We start from the raw sequence: 13,775 nt of genomic DNA, 5'->3' as shown, positions 1-13,775 counted from the left end.
CAAAGCACCCTCTACCTTTTTTACCACATCCACGGGAGCCCGCATACTCGTTGTCTCTCCTTCGACAAATGGACAACGTTATTCGGTAAGTAGAATCACAGCTGACCCGGACATTTGAAAGTTCTCTTGCCGTCTGAGAAGTGTTGCTGTAATTGCGCGTTTCTGGATGACTCGCCTTCATCTTATTGGTGGTTAGCGCCAAGTTACAAAACCGCTTGTTATGAAGCTCGCTGTGGCGTGTTCTTTCTGATGTCACTTCCTGTGTGGGGCGCGGTCTTTCTACCGTCACTTCCTCTCCGAACTCGGTTTGTAAACGATCAATGAGTCCATACAAAGCTAACAGCCGGAGATTTAAAAAATTCAGAGCACACTTAGGTGTGGAAAAAATTATCCAAGGAGGGGTCCTAAAACCAATGGTTCTCAACCTTTTTTCAGTGATGTACCCCCTGTGAAAATTTTTTTAATTCAAGTATCCCCTAATCAGAGCAAAGCATTTTTGGTTGAAAAAAAGAGATAAAGAAGTAAAATATAGCACTATGTCATCAGTTTCTGATTTATTAAATTGTATGACAGTGCAAAAAATTGCTCATTTGTAGTGGTCTGTCTTGAACTATTTGGAAAAAAGATATAAAAATAACTAAAAACTTGTTGAAAAATAAACAAGTGACTCAATTATATATATATAAAAAAAAATCCTACACTTAAAAGTAATCATCAACCTAAAGTGCCCTCTTTGGGGATTGTAATAGAGATCCATCTGGATTCATGAACTTAATTCTGAACATTTCTTCACCAAAAAATACATCTTTTAACATCAATATTTATGGAACATGTCCACAAAAAGTCTAGCTGTCAACACTGAATATTGCATTGTTGCATTTATTTTCATTTTATGAACTTACATTCATATTTTGTTGAAGTATTATTCAATAAATATATTTATAAAGGACTTTTGAATTGTTGCTATTTTTAGAATATTTTTCAAAAATCTCACGTACCCCTTGGCATACCTTCAAGTACCCCCACTGCCTTAAATGATGGTTTAGTGTGGCTGATGGGGCCTAGGCTGAATAATTATTTGTTTACGGAGTTATTCGACTTAATGTAGATATAGCCTTAGATGTGCTGTTCTGACAATAAAGTCGCTTGAATCCTTAAGAGGGCGGGGTCTATTCTAAGACCACATAATATCACCTTTTGATCCAAGCCACAAAATAATGTTTTGAATTTAGGCTTAACTTGAGTAACATAAGTTGGTAGATATTTATATTTAAATGAACAAAGAAGTAATTTGCAGCTGTCGCAGAGAGTGGGAGTAGCAGAACACTTTCTCCCAAAAACAACAAAAAAAAAGGTTTTAATTGAATTTGCCTGACTTGTTGGAGTTTATCTCAAATTGCAGCCAGTTTGGTCAACAGATCTTTTTTTTCTCTTTTTTTTCTTCAATTAAAGCACATTAAAAATGTGCTTTGCTGGCTGTAAGGAACGTGCGATAAGGTGTCTCGCTCTAAAAAGCACATTAGGCGCATAAACATTGATTTAACTTAGTTGAACATTCAGTTTGCTTTCTTAATTGCTGCAAATTGAATTTTTTAAATGAGGTCTTTTCCTTTCTCCAGAGAGAGAAAAAGTGTATAAATCGTGCTTGACATATAGAAATAAACATTTCATTGAAGGTATTTTTAATGTACCGTGTTCCCCCCGCTTCTCCCCAGTCCAATTAGTCCGTCGCTGAATTTAAATTATTTTGAGTGCATAATGTGGAGAATGCATATATTTTCAAGAGTTCTTTATCAATAGTCATGTTTAAAGCAACTAGTATTTTCCCATGTGCTAGTAAACTCTGTTTCACCTTGAAGGTGCTGGAATGTTGGGAGTATGATGTACTCCCTTTTTGTATTATAACATTGAGGCTGTATTCCTTTCTGGGCAGGATTGGTGCTGTTTTTATACTAAATAAGCAGACCCTTTCCATTGGATTTTTAGACCGCTTCTAGATGCTGCTATTAACGCACTGTAGGACTGGTCTCCTAAAGCTTTAGTAAAACTTGATAATATTCCTATTCTGTCTTGATGGTCCTTCTTACTTAACATATATGTAATTCAAAAGAATTTGGGATTGCCGAGTGACTTTTATTCCCTGAGTACCCTTTGAAGTTTCAGGTTAAAAGTATGTAAATATGTACATAGTGTAGGTGTCAAACTCAGTGTGATGTGGCCCGTGAAAGCCTTGAAATAATTGTGTCAATAAGGTACTTTATATTTTCCTACTAAATGCATTCTTTCCATTTTGACAGAAAAATACACGTTTTACATGCAAATTCAAAACTTTGATATTATTCTAATAATTAGACTTAGACAAACTTAGACTTAGACAAACATTAATGATCCACAGGGGAAACTGTTCCCCACAGTAGCTCAGTTACAAAGAATGGAAAGTTTAAGGATGGAAAGGATAATGCAGGTATAAAGAAGACTAAAAATGTACCGTAATAGCAATATAAAATATAACATGTATGGAATATTTATTTTATATATACACTATACACAAACCTCGTTTCCATTTGAGTTGGGAAATTGTGTTAGATGTAAATAAAAACAGAAAACCATGATTTGCAAATCGTTTTCAACCCATATTCAATTGAAAGATATTTGATGTTCAAACTCATAAACTTTATTTTTTTTTGCAAATAATAATTAACTTAGAATTTCATGGCTGCAACACGTGCTAAAGTAGTTGGGAAAGGACATGTTCACCACTGTATTACATCACCTTTTCTTCTAACAACACTCAATAAACGTTTGGGAACTGAGGAAACTAATTGTTGAAGCTTTGAAAGTGGAATTCTTTCCCATTCTTGTTTTATGTAGAGCTTCAGTCTTTCAACAGTCCGGGGTCTCCGCTTTCATATTTTATGCTTCATTATGCGCCACACATTTTCGATGGGAGACAGGTCTGGACTGCAGGCGGGCCAGGAAAGTACCTGCACTCGTTTTTTACGAATCCACGCTGTTGTAACACGTGCTGAATGTGGCTTGGCATTGTCTTGCTGAAATAACGAGGGCGTCCATGAAAAAGATGGCGCTTAGATGGCAGCATATGTTGTTCCAAAACCTGTATGTACCTTTCAGCATTAATGGTGCCTTCCCAGATGTGTAAGTTACCCATGCCTTGGGCACTAATGCACCCCCATACCATCACAGATGCTGGCTTTTAAACTTTGCGTCCATAACAGTGTGGATGGTTCGCTTCGCCTTTGGTCTGCATGACACGATGTCGAATATTTCCAAAAACAATTTAAATGTGGACTCGTCAGACCAAAGAACACTTTTCCACTTTGCATCAGTCCATCTTAGATTATCTCGGGCCCAGAGAAGCCAGCGGCGTTTCTGGATGTTGTTGATAAATGGCTTTTGCTTTGCATAGTAGAGCTTTAACTTTCAATTACAGATGTAGCGACAAACTGTATTTAGTGACAGTGGTTTTCTAAAGTGTTCCTGAGCCGATGTGGTGATATCCTTTAGAGATTGATGTCGGTTTTTGATACAGTGCCGTCTGAGTGATCGAAGGTCACGATCATTCAATGTTGGTTTCTGGCCATGCCGCTTACGTGGAGTGATTTCTCCAGATTCTCTGAACCTTTTGATGATATTACGGACCGTAGATGTTGAAATCCCTAAATTTCTTGCAATTGCACTTTGAGAAACGTTGTTCTTAAACTGTTTGACTATTTGCTCAAACAGTTGTGGACAAAGGGGTGTGCCTCGCCCCATCCTTTCTTGTGAAAGACTAAGCATTTTTTGGGAACTGTTTTTATACCCAATCATGGCACCCACCTGCTCCCAATTAGCCTGCACACCTGTGGGATGTTCCAAATAAGTGTTTGATAAGCATTCCTCAACTTTATTAGTATTTATTGTCGCCTTTCCCAACTTCTTTGTCACGTGTTGCTGGCATCAAATTCTAAATGTAATGATTATTTGCAAAAAAAAAATGTTTATCAGTTTGAACATCAAATATGTTGTCTTTGTAGCATATTCAACTGAATATGGGTTGAAAATGAGTTGCAAATCCTTGTATTCTGTTTATATTTACATCTAACGCAATTTCCCAACTCATATGGAAACGGGGTTTGTATATATATACATATATATATATTTATTAAACATTGATTAAACGTAGTCAAAAGATGTTATTTCAACTTTATGTTTGAGTTGCTCAACGTCAGGACCTAAATCAACCTTGATTTAATGTCATGTGCCTGCTGGGTAATTATGTTGTGCTCGAATAAATAAAGTAAATAATTGTAAATGTGTTTTTCAACTGAACTGTAAATAAAATCCTAGCGCAACTGAAAAATACAGCTTCGCTTGAGTCATAATTTGTGCGCTATGGTCTTCTTTTGTTTGTATGATCTTCTCATTACTGCCACAAGTGGTGACAAAGTGCATTACAACTGGGCACAGACCACAGCTGAGAAACAGGTAGTTTTTAGTAGCTCAACAATTGAAACAAAGACCGGACGAAAGCTAATTCTTAGCGAGGAGCTAGTTTATGTTGGAGTGTTTGAATTTTTTTTTTCCACTTTGAGAACAACCAGATTTGGGTATCTGGTCAGAATGCCCCTTGGAGGTGTTTTGGGCATGCCTAACTGGGAGGAGGCCACTGGCCTCGTTTTATAGCTGGCCTGGGGATGCCTCGGGACACTGCGGGAAAAGCTGGGAGTGAGGGAAGTCTAGGTTCCTCTGCTAAGGCTGCAGCCCCCGCGACCTGACTTTGGATAAGCGGAAGATGATGGATGGATGTTTGGATTGGATTGTAGCACGGCAAAAAAAAACATAAGCAGAGGAGAGATAATCCTATCCTTGAACTCAAAAATCACAGGTTAAAAACATAAATTTAAAACATAATTTAATTTAAAACATCCATTTTCTACCGCTTATTCCCTTTGGGGTGGCGGGGGGCGCTGGTGCCTATCTCAGCTACAATCTGTTGTATAAACTCTGTTATATAAACTCTCAACTCTGTTTGAGCGACCTTGGCCTGGAAAATGTTGAAGACCCTTGATTTAGTGATTAGTGATAACTAGCTCAGATGGCGATTATTGTAACGGGAAATCGCTAAATGTGTGTCCCTGAATTTGTGTTGGACATCTTGGACGTGGACGGGAATTTTTCTTTTTGGCGTTTAAACGCGCCAGAGAACATTAAAATGTTTTGTTTCCTGACATGAACTTGGTGAAGTGTGGCCATGGAGATTTTCAAGGTGAGGATGTCTCAATTATCAGACAATTTGCGGGCAGGAGAATGAACACAGTGATGCTTTACAGGAGAGATGTGTTCAAGGTTGAGAAAGGCCTGGGAAAATGTAGCTTTTGTGGATGTTATCGAAAGACGCTTCAGTTCAGAAAAGATGTTTTATCTTAAAATGTAAATGCAGTGTTCCCTCGTTTAACGCTGGGGTTACGTTCCAAAAAAAAACGCTTGTAGTAGCAGTTGATTTTTTTTTTCTCGTTCATGTGTTTTTGTTCATTAGATACATTTTTTGTTTACATCCATTTACAGGATTCTTTTTTTCCATTTACTGTGCATGTTTTTTTGTTTGCAGGTTTTTTTTTATTTATTTTTTTCCATTTTTTTGTATGTTTTCGTTCAATATATTTTCTTGTTGTTTACATTAGGTTTTTTCGTTTACAGGATGTTTTTTTTTTCATTTACTGTGCATGCTTTTTCGTTTACATATTGTTGTTTTTTCATTTACTATGCATGTTTTTTTGTTTGCAGGTTGTTTTTTATTTTTATTTTTTTATATGTTTTTGTTCTATTTCATTTTTGTTTACATTATGTGTGTTAATTTTTTTACAGGATGTTTTTTTTCATTTACTGTGCATGTTTTTTCGTTTGGAGGCTGTTTTTTATTTTTATTTAATTTTTATTTTTATATCCCTCCATCTGTTTCCTACTGCTTGTCCCTTTTTGGGGATGCGGGGTGGAAGGACCTTAAAGCAGCCCACACAGCTGCCTGTTTTTAAAGCATTATAATTGGCTGATTGTCATAGGTGAAAAATAACGGTGAGGAAAAAATATTAGCATTCCAGCATGCTAACCTTTCAAGCTATTTTTGAATCGCTAATTTTGCAGCTGTTACCCTTAACGGTCAGGAAAAAATATTAGCATTCCAGCATGCTAACCTTTCAAGCTATTTTTGCTTTGCTAATTTTGCAGTTGTAACCCTTAAGAGTCATATAACTTGGTATTGTCACGCCCTCATTGGGGTCCTTCAGGCATTGGAGGGGCTGTCACGCCAAATTTCTTCCGGGGGGAAGGTTTTTGTAGGGGGGAAGAAATTTGGCGTGACAGAGCCTATCTCAGCTACATTTGGGCGGAAGGCAATGTAGACCCTGGACAAGTCGCAACCTCATCACAGGGTCAACACAGACAGACAGACAACATTCACACTCACATTTTTATAGGTTTTCGTTCAATTAATTTTTTTTGTTTACATTGTTATTTCATTAACATTATGTTTTTTTTTTATTTACTGTGCATGTTTTTTCGTTTATAGGTTGTTATTTTTATTAATAATTTTTTTTCGTTTACAGTATTGTACAGTATATAATCGTGTCAAACAATTTAGTAAATTAGGCAAGCTGAATGCATTCTGTACTGTATGGGACACATGGCATGGAGAAGATTGATTGACCATGGTCTACAGTCCCTCAGCGAATCAGGACGCACAACACAATGCGCATTCATACGCTGTAAAAAAAACAAAAAAAACATGCAACACTGTAAAAAATGTCACACACACACACAAGAAATCTACAACGTAAAGTAAACTATGTTGTAGCGAGGGAACACTGTATATACGTATTTTTTCCTAAATTTACCAAAACGTCACCGTGGAGTTATTGAGTCTGTTTTTTTTAGCTGGTTGGAGTTCTAGCTTTTGCAGATAGTGGGTCCATGACGATGACTCCTGTTTTGTTTGATTAGCCGTTTTACTGCCGTGTTACAGACACCGTTTAGAAACAATCAAGGCATCTAAATAAACATTTACAAAATATTTCTTTGCAGATAAATCATGTCACAACGTATATATCTGCGGCTTATAGACCTAATGTACGGAAAAACATGTTTTGCTTTGAAAATAGTGGGTGCGGCTCATACACCGATGCACTCTGTGGTCTGGAAAATACAACAATAGGGTAATTATGTTGTGCTCAAATAAATAAACTAAATATTACTGAATGTGTTTTTCAACTAAACTGTAAATAAAATCATACTGCAACTACAAATACAGCTTTGCCTCCGTCATAATTTGTGCGCTTAAATGTCTGTGACTTTAGCGCCAGACTTCTTTTGTTTGTTTGCTATTGTCATTACTGCCACAAGTGGTGGAACAGTGTATTACAACTGGGTACCGCTACGGCCCATGTAGACCACAGCTGAGAAACAGGTATTTTGTAGTGGCTCAACAATGGAAAGAAAGACTGGACGGAACCTAGTTTTTAGCGAGCAGCTAGTTTATGTTGGAGTGTTTGTATATACACTGCATGTATTTTATTTTTTGTATATTTACCAATAGGTCACCATGGAGTTATTGAGTCTGTTTAGCTGATTAGAGAGCTGGCTTCTGCAGCTAGTGGGTCCATGACGATGACTTCTGTTTTGTTTGATCAGCCGTTTTACTGCCACGTTACAGACACCATTTGGAAATAATTAAGGTATGTAAATAAATATTTACAAAATTTTTCTGTGTAAACAAGTACTTTCACAATGTATAGATCTGCGACTTATAGTCTTGTGTGGCTAACATATGGAAAATAAATGTTTTAAAAAAAATTCGTGGCCGCTTTATAGTAAGGAAAATAAAATAAGCACTTCACTTTTTCGAAAGCTCAATAATAATAAGAAGGAGAGCAAGACAATAAAAGAATACTCCAAAACTGACCTTTATAATGCGAATGAAGCTGCTGTTGCAGTGAGACGTCATTGTGCACGTGTACCTAATGAAGTGCCCTGCCAGTGAGTGGATCTGCGGCCGTTTGCAGAAGGTCCCCGGGAGACCACTCGAAGCTCCCTGGGATTTGTGCGCCGTTGCGACAAAAATTCACCCCAAGATTGAATTTTCAAATGGGCCTGTGTGTTAATTACGCCTCTTTTTTTTTTTTTTTTTTGGGAGGGGGGTTAAAACTCGCCCGATTCATTAATTGCTGTATAATTGATCAATGTCACTAAGGTTAATGAATTAGCCATGATGCCCTGCAGGGGGACTGTTCCTTCGCTCCCGTGCATACATGAGGAGAAAAGAAAAGAAGTTAATGTCATTATAAGAGCAAGTGGGCGATGTCGCCAGAAGCCCAGAGTGTTAATCCTATTATCCAGCACGCGTGTCAACACACTCGCACAAACAATCCTCCATCTTTAGATTCAGCCTCAGGAGTAACCCACCAATACGGGGGATTGATATCACTATATAAGGGGGGTCTATACCATAGGCAAAGCACCCACGGACAATGCCAAGCACTTACGTGAGATTGGTGGCAACTTTCAATCTTTAAAACAATTTTTGAAAAATCAATATAGTTGTTGTTAATTTTGTGACAGGTTTTGTCCGTATTATATAATAAAAACGTCACAATTTATATAGTCTATAATTAACAAACCTTAACCAATGTGCCCGATAATGAACTAATGACACAATCATCTAGACTTTGAACTCACACAAGAGCGAATGAAGGGCATATTTACTCAACAGCCAAACATGTCACACTAAGGGTGGCAGTATAAACAATGCCAACACTGTCATAAACGTGTGCCATATAGTGAAACCACACTAAACAACAATGACAAGCACATTTTGGAAGAATATTTGCACCGCAACACAACATAAACATCAGAGAACACATTTCCAGAATTCCCTGCAGCACCAACTCTTCCGGGATGCTACAATATAAGCAAACACCATTAGTGGACCTACCCCTAACATCCACTGTAATGATACCACATACAATAGCGTATCCAGTGGATACTACTATGATTACATTGACATTTTTTGGCATCACAACATCTTCTTTCGTTTTTTAAAAATGTATATTATGTTTATAAACTTGGGAAATATGTCCCTGGACAGATGAGAACTTTGAAAATGACCAATGTAGGATCCTGTAACTACTTGGTATCGGATTGATACCCAAATTTGTGGTATCATCCAAAACTAATGTAAAGTATCAAACAACAGAAGAATTAGTGATTATTACATTTTAACAGAAGTGCAGATAGAACATGTTAAAAGAGAAAGTAAGCATCTATTAACAGTAAATGACCAAGTAGATAATAATCAATTTTTACAGTTTGTCTCTCATAATGTTGATAAAATAATAGAATGATAAATGACACAATATGTTACTGCATATGTCAGCAGCTAAATTAGGTGCCTTTGTTTGTTTACTTACTACTAAAAGACAAGTTGTCTTGTATGTTCACTATTTTCTTTGAGAAAAATTGCAACGAGACACATATGTTTAATGTACCCCAGGATATCCATCCATCCATCCATTTTCTACCGCTTATTCCCTTTCGGGGTCGCGGGGGGCGCTGGCGCCTATCTCAGCTACAATCGGGCGGAAGGCGGGGTACACCCTGGACAAGTAGCCACCTACCCCAGGATATTTTTGTTAAAATAAATCCAATAATGAAATTTTTTGTGGTCTCCTTTATTTCGAAAAGTACCAAATTACTTTTGGTACCGGTATCGGTACCCAAATTGTGGTTATCGGACTAATACACACACACACACTGAGCACCCGCTGGCATAAATGTAGATCGGCGCCTATGGTCTATACCACCAATAAGGGGGGTCAATATCACTAAAAAGGGGGTCTATACCACCATATAAGGGGGGCCAATAACACCAATAAGGAGGGGGGGTCAATATCACTAAAAAGGGGGTCTATACCACAATATAAGGGGGGGCCAATAACACCAATAAGGGGGGGGGGGGTCAATATCACTAGAAAGGGGGTCTATCTATACCACAATATAAGGGGGGCAATAACACCAATAAGGGGGGGTGGTCAATATCACTAAAAAGGGGGTCTATCTATTCCACCATATACGGGGGGCCAATAACACCAATAATGGGGGTCAATATCACTAAAAAGGGGGTTTATACCACCATGTAAGGGGGGCCAATAACACCAATAAGGAGGGAGGGGTCAATATCACTAAAAAGGGGGTCTATACCACCATATAAGGGGGGCCAATAACACCAATAAGGAGGGGGGGTCAATATAACTAAAAATGGGGTCTATACCACCATATAAGGGGGACCAATAACATCAATAAGGAGGGGGGGGGTCAATATCACTAGAAAGGGGGTTTATCTATTCCACCATATAAGGGGGGCCAATAACACCAATAAGGGGGGTCAATATCACTAAAAAGGGGGTCTATTCCACCATATAAGGGGGGCCAATAACACCAATGAGGGGGGTCAATATCACTAAAAAGGGGGTCTATACCACCATTTAAGAGGGGCCAATAACGCCAATTAGGAGGGGGGGTCAATATCACTAGAAAGGGGGTCTATCATACCACCATATAAGGGGGGCCAATAACACCAATAAGAGGGGGTCAATATCACTAAAAAGGGGGTCTATACCACCATATAAGGGGGGCCAATAACACCAATAAGGGGGGTCTATACCGCCATGTAAGGGGGGCCAATAACACCAATAAGGGGGGTCTATACCACCATGTAAGGGGGGCCTATAACACCAATAAGGGGAGTCTATACCGCCGTGTAAGGGGGCGCTTGTTTCCGAGCCAGGAGGTCGGGAGGCCTTCCCGAAGACATCAAACAAACACTCATTTTCTACCTGAATATTTTGTAATATTTGCATCACCCGTATACACCACCCCTCCCTCCCTCCTCATCCCCCAACACCGTAATGAGCCAGCTCTGCCCGAGGGCTTCCGAGCAGAAGGAGGATGTTTTCAACTTCCCTCGTGTGAATTAAAAAGCTGATTCCTCATTAAAGGCGTTTTTTTTTGTGTGTGTGTGTGTGTGTGTGTGTGTTTGGCAAGCACACATGAAAGGCGAATAAAAGCATGTGAGAGGTTTACATTTTGGGGGAGCTTTGTGTGACATGTACGTGGGTATAAAAAAACATTTTTATTGTAAATATTCCTGATGAATCATCAAAATTGTTTTGATTATCCACGCCGGAAAGCGACCCGCTGGTTCACTCGGTTACGCCATTAGTGCGACTCTTATTATTATCATTGTTATTATGGGTAACAATTGCCATCTTGTACTTATCAAAGCATTACATCATCATTACCAGCATCCTGTGGTGTGTTCGCGTGCAGGATAATGATCAGGAAATGCCAATTTTTTGAGTGCACGCGGAGTGGGATTTTAATGTCAGTTCCACCTCCTTTAAAAGTGCATGTATGACGTAATATTTCACCTGAGGCGGTGACATAGTAAAGTCTCTTGTGTATATATATATATATTTTTTGTCAATCAATCAATCAATGTTTATTAATATAGCCCTAAATCACAAGTGCCTCAAAGGGCTGCACAAACCACAATGACATCCTCGGTAGAGCCCACATAAGGGCAAAGAAAAACTCACCCCAGTGGGACGTCGACAATGATGACTATGAGAAACCTTGGAGAGGACCGCATATGTGGGCAACCACCCCCAACCTCAGGGGACCGAAAGCAATGGATGTCGAGCGGATCTAACATGATATTGTGAAAGTCCAATCCATAGTGGATCTAACGTAACCGTGAGAATCAAGTCCAAAGTGGATCCAATACAGTAGCAAGACTCCCGTCCAAAGTGGAGCCAGCAGGAAACCATCCCAAGCGGAGGCGATCAGCAGCGCAGAGATGTCCCCAACCAATACACACATTTTGTATTCTATTTTTGTTACGTTGAATTTACAACCCCCTGGCGCTGTTTTGTACTATTTTTCTATCCATCCATCCATTTTCTACCGCTTATTCCCTTTTGGGGTTGCGGGGGGCGCTGGCGCCTATCTCAGCTACAATCGGGCGGAAGGCGGGGTACACCCTGGACAAGTCGCCACCTCATCGCAGATCGACAGACAACATTCACACTCACATTCACACAGTTTTATACTGTTGTTGGACTTATTTTGATTATTGTTTGTCAACTGTTTGTAAATATTTACATTTATAAATAAACATTTAAAAAAAAAGTAATGACACACGTTTAATTACTTGTGTTATTAATCAATTGTCACAGTGCCTGAAGCATGATGAAAAAAAAAAAAAAAAAAATTAATTAAAAAAAGTGGTCTTTTTTCCGCCACTTTTAATGAGTTTCCGTGTGATGTGTGCCATGTGACTTGGTCCGACTTGAGACGCGTCCTTACCAAACAAGCAGTTCCGTTGAGGAGCAGCAGGATGAAGCGGCGGTCGGGGCGCATCGTTCCGCCGCGTCAAAAAAAAAGCCACAACTCGCCCACCCCTCGCCCCCAACTTCCTTAATTAAGAATCAACAACAACAACAAGAAGAAAACACTACAGCTAAAAAAAAAAAAAAAAGACCAACTCCCGCGTCTTCTTCAGGAACGCCTTCTTCCTCCTCCCACCAGCGAGGCTTCCCGCGCGGCGTGCGGTTCCATGTCCGATTCCCGGGGCCACTTGGGCTTTCCACCGTCCTCCGCCTTCTTGTCCGTGTTTGGGTGAAAAGTCAAATCACCTGCGTGGGGGTGAATTCCGCGACTTATCCTCCGTGCTGGAGTTCAGGCCAGATGCCGTTAGAACCCAGGTAGGATGGAACTGCAGCCGCCTGCTCGGACTCAACACTGCCGAGCTTGAGAGGAGCCAGCTCACGTTTTAACAACTCTCTCCCTCCCTCTCTCTCTCTCTCATCTTCTCTGGTCTCATTTCTCTCCACTCCTCTCATCCTCCCTCCCCCTTTTCATCTCTCTCTCTCTCTCTCGTTCACCTACTTTCTCACGTTCATTCCAAATGCAACACAAGGCACAATATCTGCGCTCCCTTTTCAAACATTTGTGACGCCTCTAATCCAGCTTGTGTTACAACGTAATGTCTCTCATCAAATGTGACCGTTTGCAAACTTTTAAATTGTGCCAACTAGGGCTGGGCGATATGGCATTTTTTTAAAGGCCCACTAAAATGATATTTTCTTATTTCAACGGGGATAGCAGGTCCATTCTATGTGTCATACTTGATCATTTCGCGATATTGCCATATTTTTGCTGAAAGGATTTAGTAGAGAACATCCACAATAAAGTTCGCAACTTTTGGTCGCTAATAAAAAAGCCTTGCCTGTACCGGAAGTAGCAGACGATATGCGCGTGACGTCACCGGTGTGAGGGCTCCTCACATCCTCACATTGTTTATAATGTGAGCCACCAGCAGTCAGAGCAATTCGGACTGAGAAAGCGACAATTTCCCCATTAATTTAAGCGAGGATGAAAGATTTGTAGATGAGGATATTGATAGTGAAGGACTAGAAAAAAACAAACAAACAAAAAAACCGACGGCTCCGGGCGGCGGCAGTGTGAGTGCTTCAGATGTAATTAGACACATTTACTAGGATAATTCTGGAAGATCCCTTATCTCAGGGGTCGGGAACCTTTTTGGCGGAGAGAACCATGAAAGCCAAATATTTTAATATGTATTTTTGTGAGAGCCATATAATATTTGTTAACACTGAATATAACTAAATGCCTGCATTTTTAAGTAAGAACAACATTTTTAGAGT

General features: G+C 39.4%; 1 protein-coding gene across 1 annotated transcript in view; it reads right to left on the bottom strand.

Annotated features, from left to right (window-relative positions):
- LOC133555657 (neurexophilin-1) overlaps nt 1–12,846 on the bottom strand; it is a 53,317-nt gene extending 40,471 nt beyond the window's left edge. The window contains exon 1 of the mRNA XM_061904997.1: nt 12,415–12,846. Within this exon, the coding sequence (XP_061760981.1) occupies nt 12,415–12,468 (54 nt within the window). The 5' untranslated portion in view covers nt 12,469–12,846. The remainder of the gene's footprint in view (nt 1–12,414) is intronic.
- Nucleotides 12,847–13,775: the final 929 nt, after the last annotated feature.

This window comes from Nerophis ophidion, linkage group LG07 (genome assembly GCF_033978795.1).
Source record: "Nerophis ophidion isolate RoL-2023_Sa linkage group LG07, RoL_Noph_v1.0, whole genome shotgun sequence".
NCBI classification, from domain to species: domain Eukaryota; kingdom Metazoa; phylum Chordata; class Actinopteri; order Syngnathiformes; family Syngnathidae; genus Nerophis; species Nerophis ophidion.
Note: the sequence above shows the minus strand (reverse complement) of the source record. Positions and strands in the feature narration are given on the sequence as shown.